General features: G+C 46.8%; 8 protein-coding genes across 8 annotated transcripts; 6 read left to right on the plus strand and 2 right to left on the minus strand.

Annotated features, from left to right (window-relative positions):
• Window positions 1–1,179: 1,179 nt before the first annotated feature.
• F5Y00DRAFT_228373 (Thi4-domain-containing protein) lies at window positions 1,180–3,027 on the plus strand. The gene is made up of 5 exons (XM_048006620.1): window positions 1,180–1,328; window positions 1,403–1,516; window positions 1,772–2,118; window positions 2,177–2,735; window positions 2,794–3,027. The coding sequence occupies exons 3-5, from the start codon at window positions 1,797–1,799 to the stop codon at window positions 2,873–2,875; spliced, it is 963 nt and encodes a 320-aa protein (XP_047867926.1). The 5' UTR covers window positions 1,180–1,328; window positions 1,403–1,516; window positions 1,772–1,796; the 3' UTR covers window positions 2,876–3,027.
• Window positions 3,028–3,196: 169 nt separating this feature from the next.
• On the plus strand, window positions 3,197–4,621 carry F5Y00DRAFT_204996 (phosphoglycerate mutase-like protein). The gene is made up of 3 exons (XM_048005418.1): window positions 3,197–3,383; window positions 3,436–4,314; window positions 4,494–4,621. Exons 1-2 carry the CDS (start codon window positions 3,328–3,330, stop codon window positions 4,259–4,261), a joined length of 882 nt encoding a protein of 293 aa, XP_047867927.1. The 5' UTR covers window positions 3,197–3,327; the 3' UTR covers window positions 4,262–4,314; window positions 4,494–4,621.
• Window positions 4,493–5,253, minus strand: F5Y00DRAFT_228378 (DNA binding methylated-DNA--cysteine S-methyltransferase). The gene is made up of 3 exons (XM_048006621.1): window positions 5,033–5,253; window positions 4,852–4,975; window positions 4,493–4,802 (listed from the first exon to the last, which is right to left on the minus strand). Exons 1-3 carry the CDS (start codon window positions 5,145–5,147, stop codon window positions 4,634–4,636), a joined length of 408 nt encoding a protein of 135 aa, XP_047867928.1. The 5' UTR covers window positions 5,148–5,253; the 3' UTR covers window positions 4,493–4,633.
• A 150-nt stretch (window positions 5,254–5,403) lies between these two features.
• Window positions 5,404–6,458, minus strand: F5Y00DRAFT_228379 (BTB/POZ protein). The gene has a single exon (XM_048006622.1). The coding sequence runs from the start codon at window positions 6,204–6,206 to the stop codon at window positions 5,490–5,492; it is 717 nt and encodes a 238-aa protein (XP_047867929.1). The 5' UTR covers window positions 6,207–6,458; the 3' UTR covers window positions 5,404–5,489.
• A 788-nt stretch (window positions 6,459–7,246) lies between these two features.
• Window positions 7,247–7,899, plus strand: F5Y00DRAFT_274248 (uncharacterized protein; the record flags this gene model as incomplete). The annotated part of the gene is made up of 1 exon (XM_048013323.1): window positions 7,247–7,899. Exon 1 carries the CDS (start codon window positions 7,429–7,431, stop codon window positions 7,897–7,899), a length of 471 nt encoding a protein of 156 aa, XP_047867930.1. The 5' UTR covers window positions 7,247–7,428.
• A 375-nt stretch (window positions 7,900–8,274) lies between these two features.
• F5Y00DRAFT_274250 (uncharacterized protein) lies at window positions 8,275–10,065 on the plus strand (the record flags this gene model as incomplete). Its single annotated transcript, XM_048013324.1, has 1 exon — window positions 8,275–10,065. One exon carries the CDS (start codon window positions 8,275–8,277, stop codon window positions 10,063–10,065), a length of 1,791 nt encoding a protein of 596 aa, XP_047867931.1.
• A 313-nt stretch (window positions 10,066–10,378) lies between these two features.
• F5Y00DRAFT_274251 (uncharacterized protein) lies at window positions 10,379–15,522 on the plus strand (the record flags this gene model as incomplete). The annotated part of the gene is made up of 9 exons (XM_048013325.1): window positions 10,379–10,569; window positions 10,633–10,900; window positions 10,958–11,014; window positions 11,072–11,383; window positions 11,434–11,593; window positions 11,660–11,854; window positions 11,921–11,945; window positions 12,018–12,584; window positions 12,651–15,522. 9 exons carry the CDS (start codon window positions 10,379–10,381, stop codon window positions 15,520–15,522), a joined length of 4,647 nt encoding a protein of 1,548 aa, XP_047867932.1.
• Window positions 15,523–16,179: 657 nt separating this feature from the next.
• Window positions 16,180–17,094, plus strand: F5Y00DRAFT_205024 (uncharacterized protein). Its single transcript, XM_048005419.1, has 2 exons — window positions 16,180–16,678; window positions 16,767–17,094. Exons 1-2 carry the CDS (start codon window positions 16,495–16,497, stop codon window positions 17,030–17,032), a joined length of 450 nt encoding a protein of 149 aa, XP_047867933.1. The 5' UTR covers window positions 16,180–16,494; the 3' UTR covers window positions 17,033–17,094.
• Window positions 17,095–17,128: the final 34 nt, after the last annotated feature.

Genomic DNA, 17,128 nt, shown 5'->3' on the forward strand with positions numbered 1-17,128 from the left:
CTGGCGACTTGAATATGGCCCGAGCTCTCTTATGAGCTCATTATCCTTGTAACCCTTTCCCCTGGGTCAGCTTCTAACTGACCTACCTAATCAGATTCACCTCAGCGCCCAAGGCAATTACGAACACACCTATTATAAGGAGCATATCAAGAAATCTCACAATATCTATAAGTTACTTACTTAATATTTAAATAATTATACGAATTATTGTCCTCTTTGTTTACAGGTTTATACCTCTTTAATAAACGCCTCTTAAACCTCCCGAGATGTGTTACATCCTTATACTAATAATCACGAGGCTAAAACTTACAACATACTGTTTTTATATATTCGGAAGATTGAAATCATGACCCCCGTATCAACCGTGATACTGCCCATATTAGCAAGATTTATATACAGCTTGTGTAAACTGTAAATATAAATAATTCTAAGAAACCTACTTGGATCCCCTTTGCCGAATATTGTTTATGGGGAAAGATAGATGTTTCCAGTACATGCAGGTACGTTGACTCCTTAATCAGTTTTCGTATGTGCCATCCACGTATCATTCGACGATCGTCTCATATATACTAGGTTAAGTTCTCGTGAGACAACATAAACTTTCATGAGGGGCACCTTGGCTCTTACATACTAGTGGAAGTAGAAATGTAGCTCAAAACTTTACCAGACCTACCCCCAAAAGAGAAAAGCTCGAGTGGAAACGAGAAGGTCCACAGTTGTTTGTTAAAAGAAGGGGGTTGATTGGCGCCTGTGGGAATAGCGTTTTTATTGTGAGGGCTATGAGTTCGCTTGCTAGTTTAGCCTTTTAGGTATGATCTAAGAAAGACAGACGTTCGCATTCTACTCTTCGATAGATTTGGGGTCAGCCCAATCAGAGGAGCAGGATTCGGCAGTAACTTCACATGTAGATAGCTCTGATATCTATATGATCTACACTTCTTTCATCACTACTAGAGAAATACGACGACAGCATGATGGCCGATTAGCCCCCCTGATATACATACATATGTGTGCTAATCGTTAAGTGGCATAAAATTCTGACGACCCACTCTAGTAGCAGTCATTAATATGTCTCATAGCCGTAGACCGGCAAGAATCGGCGATGGGATGCATGGAGAGAAATTAATATCTTTGCAGATATCTAGAGCTTAAAGCCGGCTCTTGGTTACATATGGTTAGTATGACGACACTACCCGAGAGCTACCCCGCTTCACGATGAGTATAAAGATGTTGAGCAGAATCTTCTGGCAGAAGAATTAATTCCTTCCTTCTTTCTACACTCACCTGACTTTAGTCAACTTATACAGATATTATCTGCATTAGCATCCGTACGCCTCGTAGTAGAGACCAAATCCCTATTGTTCTTTAGACAAGGACGTATGCTAATTGTTAACTTGACCAGGACCGATACTCGGTACGCGTCAAGATGGCGACCCCGCCAGAGGACATGACCTCAGATGGGTTATCCAGCAAGAGTTCAAATGACTGCACTTGATCAAAGACCCCTCATCATTAGGTAAAGAATCTGAGATGAGCCATGAGCCGGTGTTCGGGTCTCCGCGTCCCGTCCATAAGTGCATCCAACCATACCCATCCGGAAATCATTTTTCCGTGTGAAGGGTACGGAGATGCATGGAGGACGGGGCAAAACGCGGAGCTCGTTCTGAGATTATACGGCCGAAAACTTGATCTGGATAATACCAGCGAAAGGATCATGCTCTCGATGTTTTCCCCTTTAACCCCCCGTGAGTGAGTAACTAACACATATCAGAAAACTTACCTAAAATTTAATCAAAATGGCACCATCTGCTGTCGACGTCGTAGAGCCTACCACTCTTCCTCACAAGGGAGGCATCCCCGTTGGCAATGGCAAGCTCCGCACTGGTGGAGCCGTTCAGGCCCTCGACGGGAAGTGGAAGGAGTTCTCTTTCGAACCCATCAGGGAGTCACAGGTCGCCCGTGCTATGTACCGCCGATACTTCAAGGACCTCGACACCTACGCCGAGTCTGACATTGTCATCGTCGGCGCCGGCTCATGCGGTCTTAGCACAGCCTATACTCTGGCCAAGGCTCGCCCTGACCTGAAGATTGCAATTATTGAAGCTAGCGTTTCCCCCGGTACGTTCACTTTATATAGTAGTACTTTATCGCCCAACGAGGCTGACGTCTAGTGTAGGTGGTGGTGCTTGGCTTGGAGGCCAGCTTTTCAGTGCCATGGTTATGCGCAAGCCGGCTGATAAGTTCTTGACCGACCTCGGTGTGCCATTCGAGGACGAGGGAGCTTATGTCGTGGTCAAGCACGCTGCCCTCTTCACATCGACCCTACTGTCGAAAGTGTTGGCTTTCCCGAACGTCAAGCTTTTCAACGCCACCGCTGTCGAGGATCTCATCACCCGTCGCGACGAGTCTGGCAATATCCGCATTGCTGGTGTTGTCACTAACTGGACCCTGGTCTCAATGCACCATGACGACCAGTCCTGCATGGACCCTAGCACTATTAATGCACCTGTCATTATTAGCACCACTGGCCACGATGGACCGTTCGGTGCTTTCAGCGTCAAGCGACTAGTCAGCATGCAAGCTATTGAGAAGCTCGGCGGCATGCGCGGGCTGGACATGAACACCGCCGAAGACGCCATCGTCAAGGGTACCCGAGAAATCGTGCCCGGCTTGATTGTAGGTGGTATGGAGCTCAGCGAGGTTGACGGAGCCAACCGTATGGGCCCAACCTTCGGGTAAGTCATATATCATGCCTTGAAAAGAATAAAGGAATATAAACTAATTGGTTCGAAGTGCCATGGCTCTATCTGGCGTGAAAGCGGCAGAGGAAGCTTTGAAGGTGTTTGAGCAGCGCCAGAAGGAGAATGCATTCTAAACTGAGACTCTACCATAAGACGGTGGATGACGGTGGATGCGAGGGGGGTTCATACGTACCTGATGGATCATAGCTATTGTTCTGGAGGTACAGATCTTTCTCTAGATAAGAACGAGCATACATGACTCGCAGAATACATTCATTAAGATGTGTCTTAGATTCGATATGTTTGGTGCATGCTTGTATTGGGTTTGACATGATAATACACATCATTGAAGATTTGGTGATGAGGATGAGAAAATGTAACGCCTTTTCCACTATTGGCGCGTACCGTTAGGTAACTAAGTACTTCGTACCTGACCTTAGACAGCCCGGAATAATTCCGGAACAGCTTTTTACTCCACCTTAGCTTTAAAAAGCTCAAAGCTCGCAAATTTTTTCAATTAATTTCCCAACAACAACAAATCCAGCAATCTTTTCACTGGTAAACTCGTGGAAGATGATGTGTCGCAATGCGCATCTTGCTGATCAGGCATGGCGAGTCCGTTGACAATGTAGCTGGCCTCTAGTAAGCAATGCCTGCTCTAGCGTCCAGCTGTCGAGAGCTGACCTTTTCGAAGTGCAGGCTCCCGCGATTCTCCCTTGACAAATCACGGTGTTCTACAAATAAAGAGATTGGGTGCTCATCTCGCGAAGTGTTGCGAAACCACTGCCCCAATCAAGTACATATTCACCTCCAATCTTCGAAGGGCTTATGAGACAGCCGGTGCTGTATCCAAAGCTCTTGCTGATACCCGAATCTCTTCAAGCGGTAGTGAATCGGACACACATACTCCCCTGGAGGTCGTACAACTCCCTGAGCTACGAGAGAAGGACTATGGGTCATCCGAAGGCAAAAAATACAGAAATCTCAATGGTCTAATTCAACCGGACTCAGAAACTCCCGAATCCATGAGAATCAGAATTGATCGATTTCTGGATTCCCACTTGACCCCAATCGTTGATACACATGTGTCCGATAAGATCACAGTTGCTATAGTAGCACACGGCGTTATCCTCGGTGTGCTGTTGAAAGGATTGCTTAAACGCTTTCCTGGCCCGACTGGTTCTGCAGTACGCCACGGAAACCGTGACAACTGGCCGGAGTCCGCAGCATGGAGCAACACTGGTGTACTTCAGGCTAGGCTTGAAATGGCCAACAGTGTGTCGAAACCAGGTTGCCCAAGTGATGCCGTGTCTGTCAGCCCAGCGACCCCGGGAGACGATTCGAACTTGCACAAAGGGACAATATGTCTGACCGTTGAGTTTATCAACAATGTTGACCACCTCGAGGGTCTGAAAAAGACGAGAGGTGGCATTGGTAGCACTAAATTTGACTCACGTCAGAGGACCATGGACTCGTTCTTCGGGCCTGCTTCAAAGAAGCGTAAGCTTGGGGACTCATAGTCTACTAATTTAGCAAGTCTCCTTTAGAACCCATCCGGGATTCTATGATCATGGTATGTTTATATCCAATCCCTCAAAATTCTCCTTATATGATGAAAGCACATAATTCACAGACCTGTTCTGAATTAAATGTGGAATCACTTATGTCCAACCGCTATCTGATATCTATCAACTTAATCCCTACCTTTTATATTCTGTTAGGGAACCTTTGCTAATTTGGCACTTCATTTAGATGCGCTTCCCAGAGATCGAGAAGAAGTAGTGCTGTAGTACACCTCATTACTATCAAGTACCAATCAGCTACCAGTACTTTGGCTACGAATTTTGCCGTAATCCTAGCTTCATTGTTGAGGAATAGGACGAACAGTTAAATCATTCGTCGTCCTCTTCCTCTTCCGCTTCCGCCTCCGAAGGTAATTCGTTTGGAAACCATCCACATTCGGAGAAGTCCACCATAAGTTCGCCCAGCGCGCTAGTAGTAACATTAACGCCCTCAGTTCGTAGAGCAGCTGCCTGATTTCGTGCCCCTGAGGGTTGTGACCTATATGGTTGTTAACATATGTACTGTCTTTGAGAATGAGGTAGCATACCTGGGCGAGATCATGCCCTTGGCATTGATAACCCTTTGCCATGGGACGTTATCATGGTTAAAACGTGAGTCTGTATCTTGTGGGAGATGCTTGAGGCATATGCCGACTTGACGCGGTCGTTCGGCTACAAATCTAGTTATTATACTATCAATATACTTCGAATTACTAGGCATTATCATACGAGTTCCAATTAACTTCGCAATGTGTCCGTAAGTTGTGACCTTTCCGTAAGGAATCTGCTGTACGGCGGCGTACACAGCGTAGAAGAAGGCCTCTGCCTCTTCTGACCTGGCCATTATAAATTGGTGGGAATATGTAGGCAAGTTTGGATAATATATCAATCAGCGGGAGTAAGATGTTGGATGGTAATATCTTGATGAACGCTGTGGAATTTTATGAGGCTAGATGCTGAGGTATCAAGCATGAGATCAATACAAGGGCGCCATGCACGGGCCAGCCGGTCGCGCTGCTTTTGGGTTAACTGCATGTACAGTGCCATACAGTAAATATTTTTGCATCGTCATAAGGGAAAGAGAATACACTTGGAAGAGGGTAGTTTGATCATAACAGCCTTTTTTTTTTTTTTTTTTTTACAGCATTAACAATATTCCCATATGATAACCCCAGCTTAACATCAATCAATTTCCCGAAGCCAGTCCATGACCAAGGCAACGGTCCGGATTGAATGTTGCGGAGGTGATAGTGACAACAGCTCTTAGGACCAATTCATCTCTGAATTTATCGCCTTCTTCTCGTCTCTTAAGCAATTCGCATGGACATCGGGAAGGATTTCCATGATGAGAGGAGAAGCCCATTGGGCAAAGATATATCTTTTTAAAGCCCCATGAAGTTGAGAGGTCAACTTTGCTATCCCCTGACACTCCGCTCATATGAGAGTGCATCGATGCACTAGTAACATCATCATCAACGATCACTGATCTCGTGATCTCAACAACGTCTATATATTTCTTCTTTTCGATCCAGTCGATTAGTTTGCGAATGCCAAAGTATCGGGCCTCGCCTAGCAGGGATAAGTACTTGGCGTGGTCGAAGGTAAGCGTGCTGCTGTCGAAGAAGACTGGGAAATTCCCGCTCCGAAGATAACTAAGGATGTGCTCGAAGAGGGCCGGATCGGCATCGATAAAGTAAGAGCCATCTTCATCGGCGTCATTCCACCTCCCGGAGAGGCGCGCTGCGAAATACTCGCTTTGGATAAGGGTTTCGCGAAGGGTGGTGAATCGACGTTCGCCGACTCGTAGAGTGATTCGATCGGCGAGGCTGCCGAAACTATCACGGAATGCGCTATCTGTGGACGAGCTGGTCCTGCTGGCAGCATCATCGCTATAGCCACTCATAGTCCTAGGGAACCGGGTTGGATGGTACTAAATGAGGAGATATAATGTAATGGATCTCTTAAGGAGTACAAGTACTAAGGCTACCTAATATACCATAGTTTAGGTAGGTACCTATACATTCGATTTGGAATGTTTCAAGAAACACGGCTGCTAGATTTCAATATCACGTAGTTATCATAGATAAATTCCATAACATTTGGAGGGGGTGTATGGCAGTGCAAGCAGCCTGCATGTGCGACTGTCATGTCATGCGACACTTGAACATAGGTAGGTTACAGGTACATAATACGATGAGGTGGGATCTGAAAGGAGGAGATATATTGCAATTACGAGCGGAAGGCGATGCGCAATTGCTATTCGATTAGAGTGGGAGATGAATGGACAAACACTTATATTGTCTTGCTCATCTACATCGGTATCCTTTGAGGAATTGAATTATATAAGGGACCCAGTAGACCTGCAATACCCCTTTACTTATATACTCATACATATATGTCCGTAGGGGGAATCTGCCGCTTCAACACGAACAACACGGACTCTCTTCCGTGGCAAACGGCAAGCGGGGTTGTTAACGAGATACGGCATATGAGCATGTATATTACATTAGGTAGTATTTTAGAATGAAATTATAGATTATCTCAAGCTTACTAGCTTTCCTCTAGGACCTATGTAGAGAGGGCGATATACCTACTGTACACTAACAATTGCGGTGCGGCTGAGCAAGGCGTTTTGTGTTGTATGTTATAGCCAGATAGCATGGTTTTTACTCATGTAGGGGCAGGTTCTTTGGCTGCGTGTAAGTGGCACGAAAGTTGGCGATGTTTACCTCGTCGAGCGGCTGAGAGAGCGCATGGTTCTTAAGCAGGGCTCATGAATTGGAACTGGGTAGTATCAAGGATATTAATCCGTTTAAGCCCTTTCTATCCTTACATAGTATCAATGGCGACAGCGCATCCAGCCGAGTTGTTTGTATGTATGTAAGATCGCCACTATCCAATATTCCGCTAAGGAGGCGCAGCATCCAATTGCGATTACCGATCGTCACAACTCCATAGTTCATAATAAGGTAGTAAGGATATGAAATCATTAAGAGTTATTCTTTCAGCTTTTTCTTACTTGACTTTGATTTTACTTTTGATTTTAGGTTCCTTCTACTCGAAGTCGCGTACGAATTCAAGAATCTAGAACATTGTCGCCAAATTTCGACTTATATACCTACATCATGTCGCCAACCCCTTCAGTAGACTCAAGTTCATTCAAAAGCATCTCAGATGTTGAAAGCGACTTTCAAAGTAGCTATAACAGAACAACCACAGCAATCACAACAGGATGGATAGTTGGCATCGTCTTCATAGCCCTATCCGTTATAATCGGCTTAATCCTGCTCCTCTGGATGTACAACCGAAATAGCAGGAGACGGCAAGAAAGAATGGCACAGCTCAACGCAGACCCGAATCATAACGGAAACCAGATACCTGGGATACCCGGGATACCTCCGCAAGCTATGTCAAGTCCGCAAGCTATATCAAGTCCGTCAGCCTACGGACAACCTAGCGAACGTGCCAGCCCGTATGCGCCGCCAAGATCCGAAGCTCCAGATACGCCAATGCCACCTCGCGAGGTACCAAACAACGAAGCTCCGCGCAAACCGTATGAAGCAGATTCAATTCCGCGGAGCGAGCTCCCCGTCTGAGATCAAAGACGGTTTAAAATCGATAAGGGTTAAATAAAAGAGAAATGCAAATTTTTGATATTGGCCTCAAGTCAAAGGCCTAAAGATGCGGCTTGGTGCTCGCGTCTATTATCATTATGTCTACCTAATGAACTTATGTAACTGTATGCCGCAGCGTTATGCGGTTGCAGTATGATTTATATATACTTAAAAGATACCCGGTGCTGCTCCGCAGTTCTCAATGTTACTTTCCTTTTTGGATCTATTCATCAAGCATTATCAGACCCTGATATATCAGCGAAATGTCCCCGGTTCGACTTAAATCTTGTTCTACGCCTCTAGGTCTAGTATATGAAGTGCCCACTTATAGATTGAATACCTAAGGCGCCGACAGGTATGAGGTTCACTTATATCACTACCCTGTTCGCATGGGGAGGCTTGTGCCAAGGCGTGCTTGAAGTTTTCCAGGCCGCACCACCTCCCAGATCAACTTTCGATAGACCAGCATGCCGCCAGTTTTTATTCGAACATGATTTCGGCAACAGTTACGGAGCCCCTTATGTAGGGACCTACTTACCGCCTAGCGGCTGCAACTTCACAACCGCCATTTTTAATTTGAGCGTTGTTTCTAGCGGGCGCCAATATGACAGGCTCGCCACGCTATGGCTAGGCGATATCGAAGTCTGGAGGACTTCTACCGCCATGCCGATTCAGTCGGGCATTCATTGGTCGTTCCAAAAGGATATGACCATATGGCATCCGCTCCTCACCCGGGGTCAGAAGATAATCCTCGATCTTGGCAACCTAGTCGACGGAGATAGGTACACGGGCTTTTTCAACGTCACTTTAGAAGCGCTCTACTACGACGATAAATACGCGGCAGGATTCCACTCGGCACAGCACATCTACCCCATTTCGACACGGTCGTCGTCGAACAACACCACTTCGCTATTCTCGCTCCCAGGCGATACTGGCTCAGTCAGCTTGACTATTCCGAGAAACGCCAAGAATGCCGTCGTTTCGGTTACGGCTTCCGGGAATGGCGCAGAGGAATTCTGGTTCACCAATGTACCGTCAGAGTACGTGAGCACGTTCCCGGGCAACGAGGGGTGGTTATATGGCTACAGTCCGTTTCGCGAAGTCCAGGTACTTATAGACGGTCAACTTGCGGGTGTGTCCTGGCCATTCCCAATCCTTTTCACTGGCGGGGTAGACCCGGGGGCGTGGAGGCCTATCGTTGGCATCGATGCCTTTGAGCTCCCGTCGTTTGAGATCGACATCTCCCCTTGGCTGGGATTGATAACCGACGGTCAACCACATACTTTCCAAGTACGCGTCGTGGGTTTCGATACTTCTGCAGAAGACAGCATTGGGCCCGTAGGCGAGAACTGGTGGGTTTCGGGATCTGTCTTTGTCTGGCTCGACGATACGATAGAGCAGACAGTCATGCGGAACTTCGAGAGCAACATAGCAGCGCCATCCTTTGACTTCCACCCCGTTGTTGGCACTGCTATTTCCGAGAATGGTACTGCGACCAATACCTCACTTTACTTCTCCTTGATAGCAAGTCGGAATATAACGGTGTCTTCAATCGTTGAAAACGGGAATATCGCCCGCGAGGTAGCCTGGACGCAGAGCCTTTCGTTTTCCAATATCCAGAACATGACGGACTTGGCGTTCAACCAGTCGCTTGCTATGGTTTCATCAGGGAGTTATTCGGACTCGACTTCTAATGTTGTCTCGCACTACACGTATCCCCTTAATCTTTTCAGCGCATACGATGTAGCCTCTTCAGGGGCGACTTCGAATCCCGGGTCCGTCTTTTGCATGGCCGACCGAAGTAAACTATTAGATGGCATTTCTATGCTGTCTTTCTTAACGGGGACGTCTATTGGATCTGAAAGTCTAGAAACAAGGCAAAACGTTACCTCGAGTTATCATTGGAATCGCACCATCGTGGAGGGTACCGAAGGCTTGGATACTATGGATGGAGAGGTATGGCTTTCTTACATCAGCGCTACGGGGAATGAGGCTGGTGTCGCAGCATATCACCGCTATGCAAAAGAGAAAAATGACAGCATATTAGTAGACGAACAGGGTTGGGATCCTATAGTAGTTCCTAGAACAATGCCACTTCCGCTTGTACCTGGGGAACCAATAGTCCAGAGGTACGCGGACTTTCATTGAAAATTGCAATACTTATGGGTATGCTACACTTATATCTCTTTTCTCTTTAATAGTTTCGTGAGTCCAGGGTTCGATTAATCCCCCTTTGTGATTGGTTTATCCCGGTGTCTTCCAGATGATGAAGCATCCATGATTTATTTGGGGGCCGAAAAGCGGCGGGATCTTCGATTGAAGGAGTAATAGTGTATGCACATAGTCGCTAATTAGAACCTCTAATATGCGCCCAATTCCCTTCGCCCATGTCAGACTTCATATACTCTCATAAATACCACGCGACCATCTCCATGCTGGTATCCCCGCCAGACCCGTCGATATGATATCGCCGGAGCTTCTAAACCTTCAACACTCTTTTATATTGCGGTTAATTCTCTTCGTTCTTTCTACAATCCTATGCGTCGTAGGAGCGCATAGATATCTCTACCGATACGTGACGTCACGTCGCGAGCCGCGAGAAGCTCTTGATAGAATTACCGTCTTTGCCGATTATGAAGAGGTGCATCTAGAGTAAGTACCTAAGTGGAGTTGCCAGCCGGTTATCGAGTATATAGATCTGATAGTAGAGTTAAGTATAGTAGCTGTACATGGCCTAGGCGCGCATCCCTATTACAGCTGGAAGGCCAACGCCCCCCCTAACTCTACCGGGGTACCAGAAGAAGATGAAGTAGGAATTAATTGGCTTGAGCATGATGACTTCCTAAAGAAAGATTTCAAGAACGTCAGGATCCTCTCATATAGTTACAATGCCGATTGGTTCGTGGACGCCTCGCTGTCAACAGCGTCGCAGAAGGCTCTTACATTTCTAGAGACACTCTCGGAGTTCAGGGAGAAGACGAAGGTTCAACCCTACGTACGCTTTTCTTAGAGTAAAGAGTATCTAACCAGTCACTCACAGAAAACGCCCCCTATTCTCTTCATCGGTCACAGCTTTGGCGGGATCCTAGTGAAATATGTATGTGCCTAAGTCCAAGTACTCTACTTTATCTACATTCCGCTCATATTTCCAAAGGCTATTCACTCGGCGCATTCAGACTCGCGTTTCGGAGACATCAGTCGCGATACTGCAGGCATTCTCTTCTTAGGGACGCCTCATCAAGGATCTACTGTTTCTTGGATCGGTGAGATTCTTGCTCGACTAACCATTCTCTCTGGGTCCGATACTACATTGTTGAAGCTGTTGAGCCACGGTAGCTCAGCGCTCCTAGACTTAAAGAGGGATTTTTCTGCTGCCGTAACATCCATCATTAACCAGAAACCACTACTTGTGTATTCATTCTACGAAACGCTACCGACGTTCCGCTATGGCGTGTCGCTTGGTGTAGTGCGTATTTACAGTATTTTCCGACTTATGAAGACTAACTTTATTGTTAGATTGTAGGACCTCAATCAGCTACTCTTGATATCGGGAAGCATATACCAGTAAATACGGACCACTCCGGCCTAAATAAATGCAAGACGAGAAAGGACGATCTTTATGTGAAGATTTGCTCAGCTATACAAAATGTTAAATCGATCCTACAGCAACAGTCTGGTAAGCCGACTTAGACTACCTACCTTTTTATAAATAATCATGAGTTAAACAGGTTATTCCCCATAGAGCCGATTGCAAGATGGATAATGGGATCTGATGACCCTGCGCGTATTTTCAAGCATCGAGTAGATCACGAACGAGCGAGAGATAAACTCCGCGCCTATGATAATATAGGAAAGTGGCTCATTGAATCGCCCGAATTCGTGGCCTGGAGCGACATCCAAGAATGCACTCAGTCGACATTCTGGCTGCGTGGTGGAGGTGAGTTATGAGACGGCTGGATATTTAGTATACCTATCTCCTGATATACTAACGTCCGACATGCAGTGGGCACAGGCAAAACATCCGTGAGGTGAGATAGCCCCTATTTCCATCCGCCTTGCATACTACCGAAACGGCAAGGTGCTAATCGACTTTGGTACAGTTCCGAGGTTATCGAGTGGTTCTACAAAGATAATCGCCTACGAAGACCACGAAAAGTTGTCTATGTCTACTGCTCTATAGACCACGACTTCAACTTTATGCTTCGCTCACTTATTCTTCAACTTGCATTTTCGGCGAATGGCGTCTCAGTTCAGCAATGTATTACAGAGAGATATAACTCCAGGGGCCGAGCTCAGCAGCTAGTTCTTGATAAGGACGATTCTAAGTTAATACTCGAACTCTGTCGCGCTCATCCAGAGATAGTCATTATTATCGATGCACTAGATGAATGTCCTGCGTCTCGCCATGTACTTGATACCTTCAAAAACGTACAGGAAGGGTCCTCGAACAAAATAAAGCTATTCCTATCGAGCCGTCTTCATATGGGACTCGACGACGTGTTTACGAATCTCCAACGTCTGACAATCGAGGAAAACACAACCCGCATGGATTTAGAACATTATATCAATAAAGAGATCGACTCACGACGTAACACTCCTCCTGGCTGGATTCGTATGGGTTTCAAGGATAGGTTCAAACGCGCATTAAGTCAGTATGCACAGGGAGTGTTAGTACTCATTTTCAATACGTACCTAAGGTATCTACTAAGTCATTCTTCTAATATATCGACTAGGTTCCGTTGGGTCGAGTTACAAGTTGAAATATTCTTCGACGAGAGTTTTCCATTTGAATTAGAAGAAGACGTAGAAAGCGAACTGCGAAATCTAGAAAAGGGGCAGTCCATAACCGGACACTCCAAAGACCAAATGGCGAAACTAAACGAAGCGTACGATCGCATACTGAAAAAGCGCCGCCAGAATGCCCGCAGTATTATAACCTATGCTCTTAAATGGGTTCTATGTTCTCTACTCCCTTTAACGTCGGGGGAGCTGTTCGAGGCGGTAACCCTTTCCCACGAGCGCATGCTGACGACAGGATCCTACGAACGGCACGAAACCATCGACTTAAACCAGATTATGCGGCTATGCAGTAATTTGATTTTATTTACGGACTATAGTGGATTTGTAAGGTTTTCTCATAACTCCGTCAAAGAGTATCTTATGAATTCAGAGTATTGCAATGACGAGTTTGTCTACGAAACATGTCATGGTTTCGTCGCGGAGATTTGCCTGTGGTATATATACCGCCGAGGAATACTCAATGGGTCACTTGGGTCCTATATTCAATTGGCAGCACTCTCCCACTGCTCTCGTGCCGGGCCTGATAACAGAAGACGCCAGGGACTTCATGACCTACTTCGCAGCTTTTGCGAACAGCCTTTGAAGGCACTTGACAGAAAGAATATAGGGAAATACTATCTTTCCCTTTACGAAGCGCAAGACAGACTCGCTACTTCTTTCAACCATTTAGCCCATGCCTTCATTGCTGCCTGCGTTTTCAATCTCAACGACATTCTCGAGCTTGCCTTGACACGAGAGGCTACTGACTTCGCTGCACGACGGGCCCTGAGAAGAAAGGGTCTTAAAGCCGCATGCATATACGACTCCTACGAAGTGGTAATGGAACTGCTGAACGGGAGGGAACCGGTGGAAGTGACTGCCGGGCTAGTCAAGGCGGCCATAACTTATAGTAGCGGGCGGGTGATAACACTCATCCTACGGAATTACGACAATATGGTCATTACACCGGACATGACGACGTGCGCCACGAAAAATAGGCAGTTTGGAGTTGAAGTCCTAAAAGCCTTGAAGAATCACTATGGTAGACTCCCGGCAGATATAGAGACGTATAGATCAGCAATGGGGTGTTCCAGCGAGATGCTGAAGTATTTGCTCGCCGGAGTAGACCATCCCCCCGGGATCGAGGATATCGTCGCCCTCGCTTCGAGCGGCCGTGAAGAGTCCATGTCAACAGTATTGCATTCTAAAGAGGATATTCCTATAACCCAGAGCGTACTCCTAGGGGCGGCTCGGAACTCGGTCGACGGACACCAAATAATGAAGACTTTGGTAGAGCACACCAAAGCGAACATTGTCCTCTCCGAAGAGATCCTCTGTGCTGTTGCGTCGAACAAGCACAAGGGCCCGATGATTTTCGAGTACCTCTTTCGGGCTTTAGGGAACAGCGTGAACATTACGGAGGGGGTACTAGTCAGCGCAGCAAAAAGCGGCTGGTTACTAGACGACCTCATCAATATTCTCAAACGCCGGCCGGATATCCCCATCCCAGAAGCTATCATTTCGGATGCCGTCAGCGACGAGTTTCACGGCGACGAGTTTATCGAAGCGCTGTTCAATCACGACCCCAACATCGCCATCAGCGAAGACAGCCTGGTGGCCGCAGCACAAAACAACGGCCGCGGAACTAAGATAGTCAGCTTCCTTATACGGCATATAGAAGGGATAAAAATCACGCCGCGAGTTGTGGCGGCCGCAGCAGCTAACAAATCCCTCGGGAATGAACTCGTACCTCTGCTTTTGGCCGGAATACTCGATTTACATATTGAAGATACGGTTCTGGAAGCGGCGGCCGGGAATTCAGAGTTCGGAGATGAACTCGTCGAAGCACTGCTATACTACGGCGGGGCTGCACCGATCGGAGATGGTGTCATGGAAGCTGTAGCCAGGAATAAGAAAAGGGGCGTAAGAGTTTTCGCACTGCTTTTGGAACATGATCCAAACATTAAAATATCCGAGTCTATGCTTAAAGCAGCCGTTTTCAATGGTAACTCAAAGCTCTTGAAAGTATGGCTGGACCGCAGCGACGCCAACTCGAGAATTTCGGAAGCGGTAGTGAAAGAAGCTATCCACGACTTCTCGACGTTATTAGTCTTACTAAGGTCAGGAAGAAGGATCACCATCACGCCGGATATCCTCAAGCTAGCAGCTACGAATCGCCACGTTACGGAGATTTTCCCGACGCTACTAGATTACGATAAAAGATGTCCCATCACAGAGGCTGTCCTCACGGCCGCAATCGGGAATCCGAATCTGTTTGGTCGACACGTAGGCTCGAGCGTCTTTACTTCCAAGTTTAGCAAATTGCTAGATAGAGCTCGCGTCGGCGTTACGGAGGACATGGTAAAACTAGCAGCGGGAACCGATTGGCGACGTAGACACGTAACCAAAATCCTGCTGGAGTATCAAGACGATCTCGACGTCGGGGATGTTCTCGAAATCGCAGCCGGGAACGATTCGTATACGCAGGAGATGTTCGAATTCTTGCTCGAGTGCGATGAGGACTACCAAATTACGGAAGACGTTGTTATCGCTGCTGCTCGGTCTTCAGGGGGGAGCATGAGGGCTCTTCTAAAGTGTGGACGACACGTCCCTATCACCGAGGCGGTGCTGAAGACGGTGGCGAGCCGCAAGGGATGGGATGCGGCGTCTGATATGGCGCTTATTTTGAACGGAGGGTATGGTGTTGAGATTACGGAGGGGGTGATGCAAGCGGCGAGAGGTAGTGGCACCGAAGAGGACGAGGACGATGAAGATGACGGTAATAATGAGATGGTTACGATGTTAAAGACTTATCTTCAGTTATAAAATTTAGATACTTACTTAACCTAGTAGTAAAATATTCTTCAGCCGTGTTGATCGTTTCCTATCAGATCTCAAGAGAAGTGAGCTTAGTACATATATGTTAAGCTGACTTGTCATTCATTGCCTCTTCGACGTGTAACCACATCCTATAACCACATCGTACAACAAACGTGTCAAATTGACGGCTGAATATTATTCAATGACCTCACATATCATCGCCCTTTTGACAACCTTACTCCTCTTCTGCTGATCCCGCAATAGCCCCAAGGCTTTTAAATCTGGGCGAACATTTTTCACTATAAGTTGCTTCTATAAGACAGCAAAATGTCATTAATAATTTTGGTAATTGATATACCATCTTGCTGCTCCCGACTTACATACCGGCCTATGGCCCGTCATTACGACGCCCAACATTCTCAAGTATGCCACGACTTACATACATACAAAATCCCAGGGGAGAGACCAGTAGGATTCTCCAATTCGACAAGATCATAACATAAGAGTCCCGCCCATCGTATGTTACCTCCTTCCTATTACCGCGAAGGTGGCTGAAATCCGCCGCCAAGAAACGGGAAACGGCGGGCGCGCTTACACACCCAATGGGTTCTGCGAGGCGCAGCAGCTCATCATAATCCTGGATTGGCTATGCAGCGAAGTGAGGGATGAATGAAACCTCCCAGGTCCCGGAACCGGTGGCTACCTGTTCGTGGTGATTTCTGGTTGGGTGAACTGCAAGGCTTACTTCCTCCACGATGGGATCGATATTAATTATTAATTCGCAGGCGGCCACCCACCGCCCTTCTTCTGCCATGACTACCTCGTTGTAAACCTCATCTGCTATCTCATCTCATCTCAACCCTACATACATACATACCCTACGTACACAACCTATCAATTGAAACGAGCTACACTTGCTACTCTATACTATACCTAATCGGCACACGTAGTCGCAGCCCAAAGCATATATAAACGCCCATGGATAATATCCTCGAAACTCGTGTCCCCAAGGGCGGCAGCGGATTCAGACATAAGGGCGGTATCCATAGCAGCGGCGGAGGAGGAGGTTCTTCTATCGCGTGGTGGATATGGCTCATCATTGTCCTGAGCATTCTATGGTTAATTGCCTACACCATACTGTTCGTGTACTTCTACCGAAAAGGTACTGATCCCACTCACCCTATCTCGATTGCTCCTGAGCAGTCTTCAGCCTACGTAGATATATCAACGTAACTAACTCCGGACGAAAGATTACAAAAGCATACATCCAAGCGAACGCCCGCGTTTTGGCCTACGTCTATTTGGCCGCTTGGCCTGGAAGGCCTTCAGGTATGCGACGGGAATTCAGGTATTCGTATGGGTTTTCCGGAAGATACGAAGTAAGACGGACAGTGATACAAAGAAGGTAGGCGGCAGCTTCTATAGGAAAATCGACGACGAAGAAAAGGGGATGAAAAGCGGAAACGAACAGTTGGTGATGCCTCCCCCGGCTTATTCCAACGCCGCTGTTCACTAGAGGGAAATATTAGACGGACTAACCTGATGGGTTAGGTACCTGTATAGCTAATAATCACGGGGGTTACCTAATAAATGCTATTCGATATGCTTTCAA

This window comes from Daldinia vernicosa (assembly GCF_022497035.1).
Source record: "Daldinia vernicosa strain CBS 139.73 unplaced genomic scaffold F5Y00scaffold_8, whole genome shotgun sequence".
In the NCBI taxonomy this organism is placed as follows: Eukaryota; Fungi; Ascomycota; class Sordariomycetes; order Xylariales; family Hypoxylaceae; genus Daldinia; species Daldinia vernicosa.

Coding starts and splice junctions, on each gene's coding strand:
- F5Y00DRAFT_228379 (XM_048006622.1), bottom strand. CDS start 6,206: ATGAGTGGCTATAGCGATGATGCTGCCAGCAGGACCAGCTCGTCCACA.
- F5Y00DRAFT_228373 (XM_048006620.1), top strand. CDS start 1,797: ATGGCACCATCTGCTGTCGACGTCGTAGAGCCTACCACTCTTCCTCAC. Junction 2,119..2,176: donor TGAAGCTAGCGTTTCCCCCG/GTACGTTCACTT, acceptor CGTCTAGTGTAG/GTGGTGGTGCTTGGCTTGGA. Junction 2,736..2,793: donor CGTATGGGCCCAACCTTCGG/GTAAGTCATATA, acceptor ATTGGTTCGAAG/TGCCATGGCTCTATCTGGCG.
- F5Y00DRAFT_228378 (XM_048006621.1), bottom strand. CDS start 5,147: ATGGCCAGGTCAGAAGAGGCAGAGGCCTTCTTCTACGCTGTGTACGCC. Junction 4,976..5,032: donor TGCGAAGTTAATTGGAACTC/GTATGATAATGC, acceptor CTAGATTTGTAG/CCGAACGACCGCGTCAAGTC. Junction 4,803..4,851: donor AAGGGCATGATCTCGCCCAG/GTATGCTACCTC, acceptor ACAACCATATAG/GTCACAACCCTCAGGGGCAC.
- F5Y00DRAFT_204996 (XM_048005418.1), top strand. CDS start 3,328: ATGCGCATCTTGCTGATCAGGCATGGCGAGTCCGTTGACAATGTAGCT. Junction 3,384..3,435: donor GACAATGTAGCTGGCCTCTA/GTAAGCAATGCC, acceptor ACCTTTTCGAAG/TGCAGGCTCCCGCGATTCTC.
- F5Y00DRAFT_205024 (XM_048005419.1), top strand. CDS start 16,495: ATGGATAATATCCTCGAAACTCGTGTCCCCAAGGGCGGCAGCGGATTC. Junction 16,679..16,766: donor CGTGTACTTCTACCGAAAAG/GTACTGATCCCA, acceptor TCCGGACGAAAG/ATTACAAAAGCATACATCCA.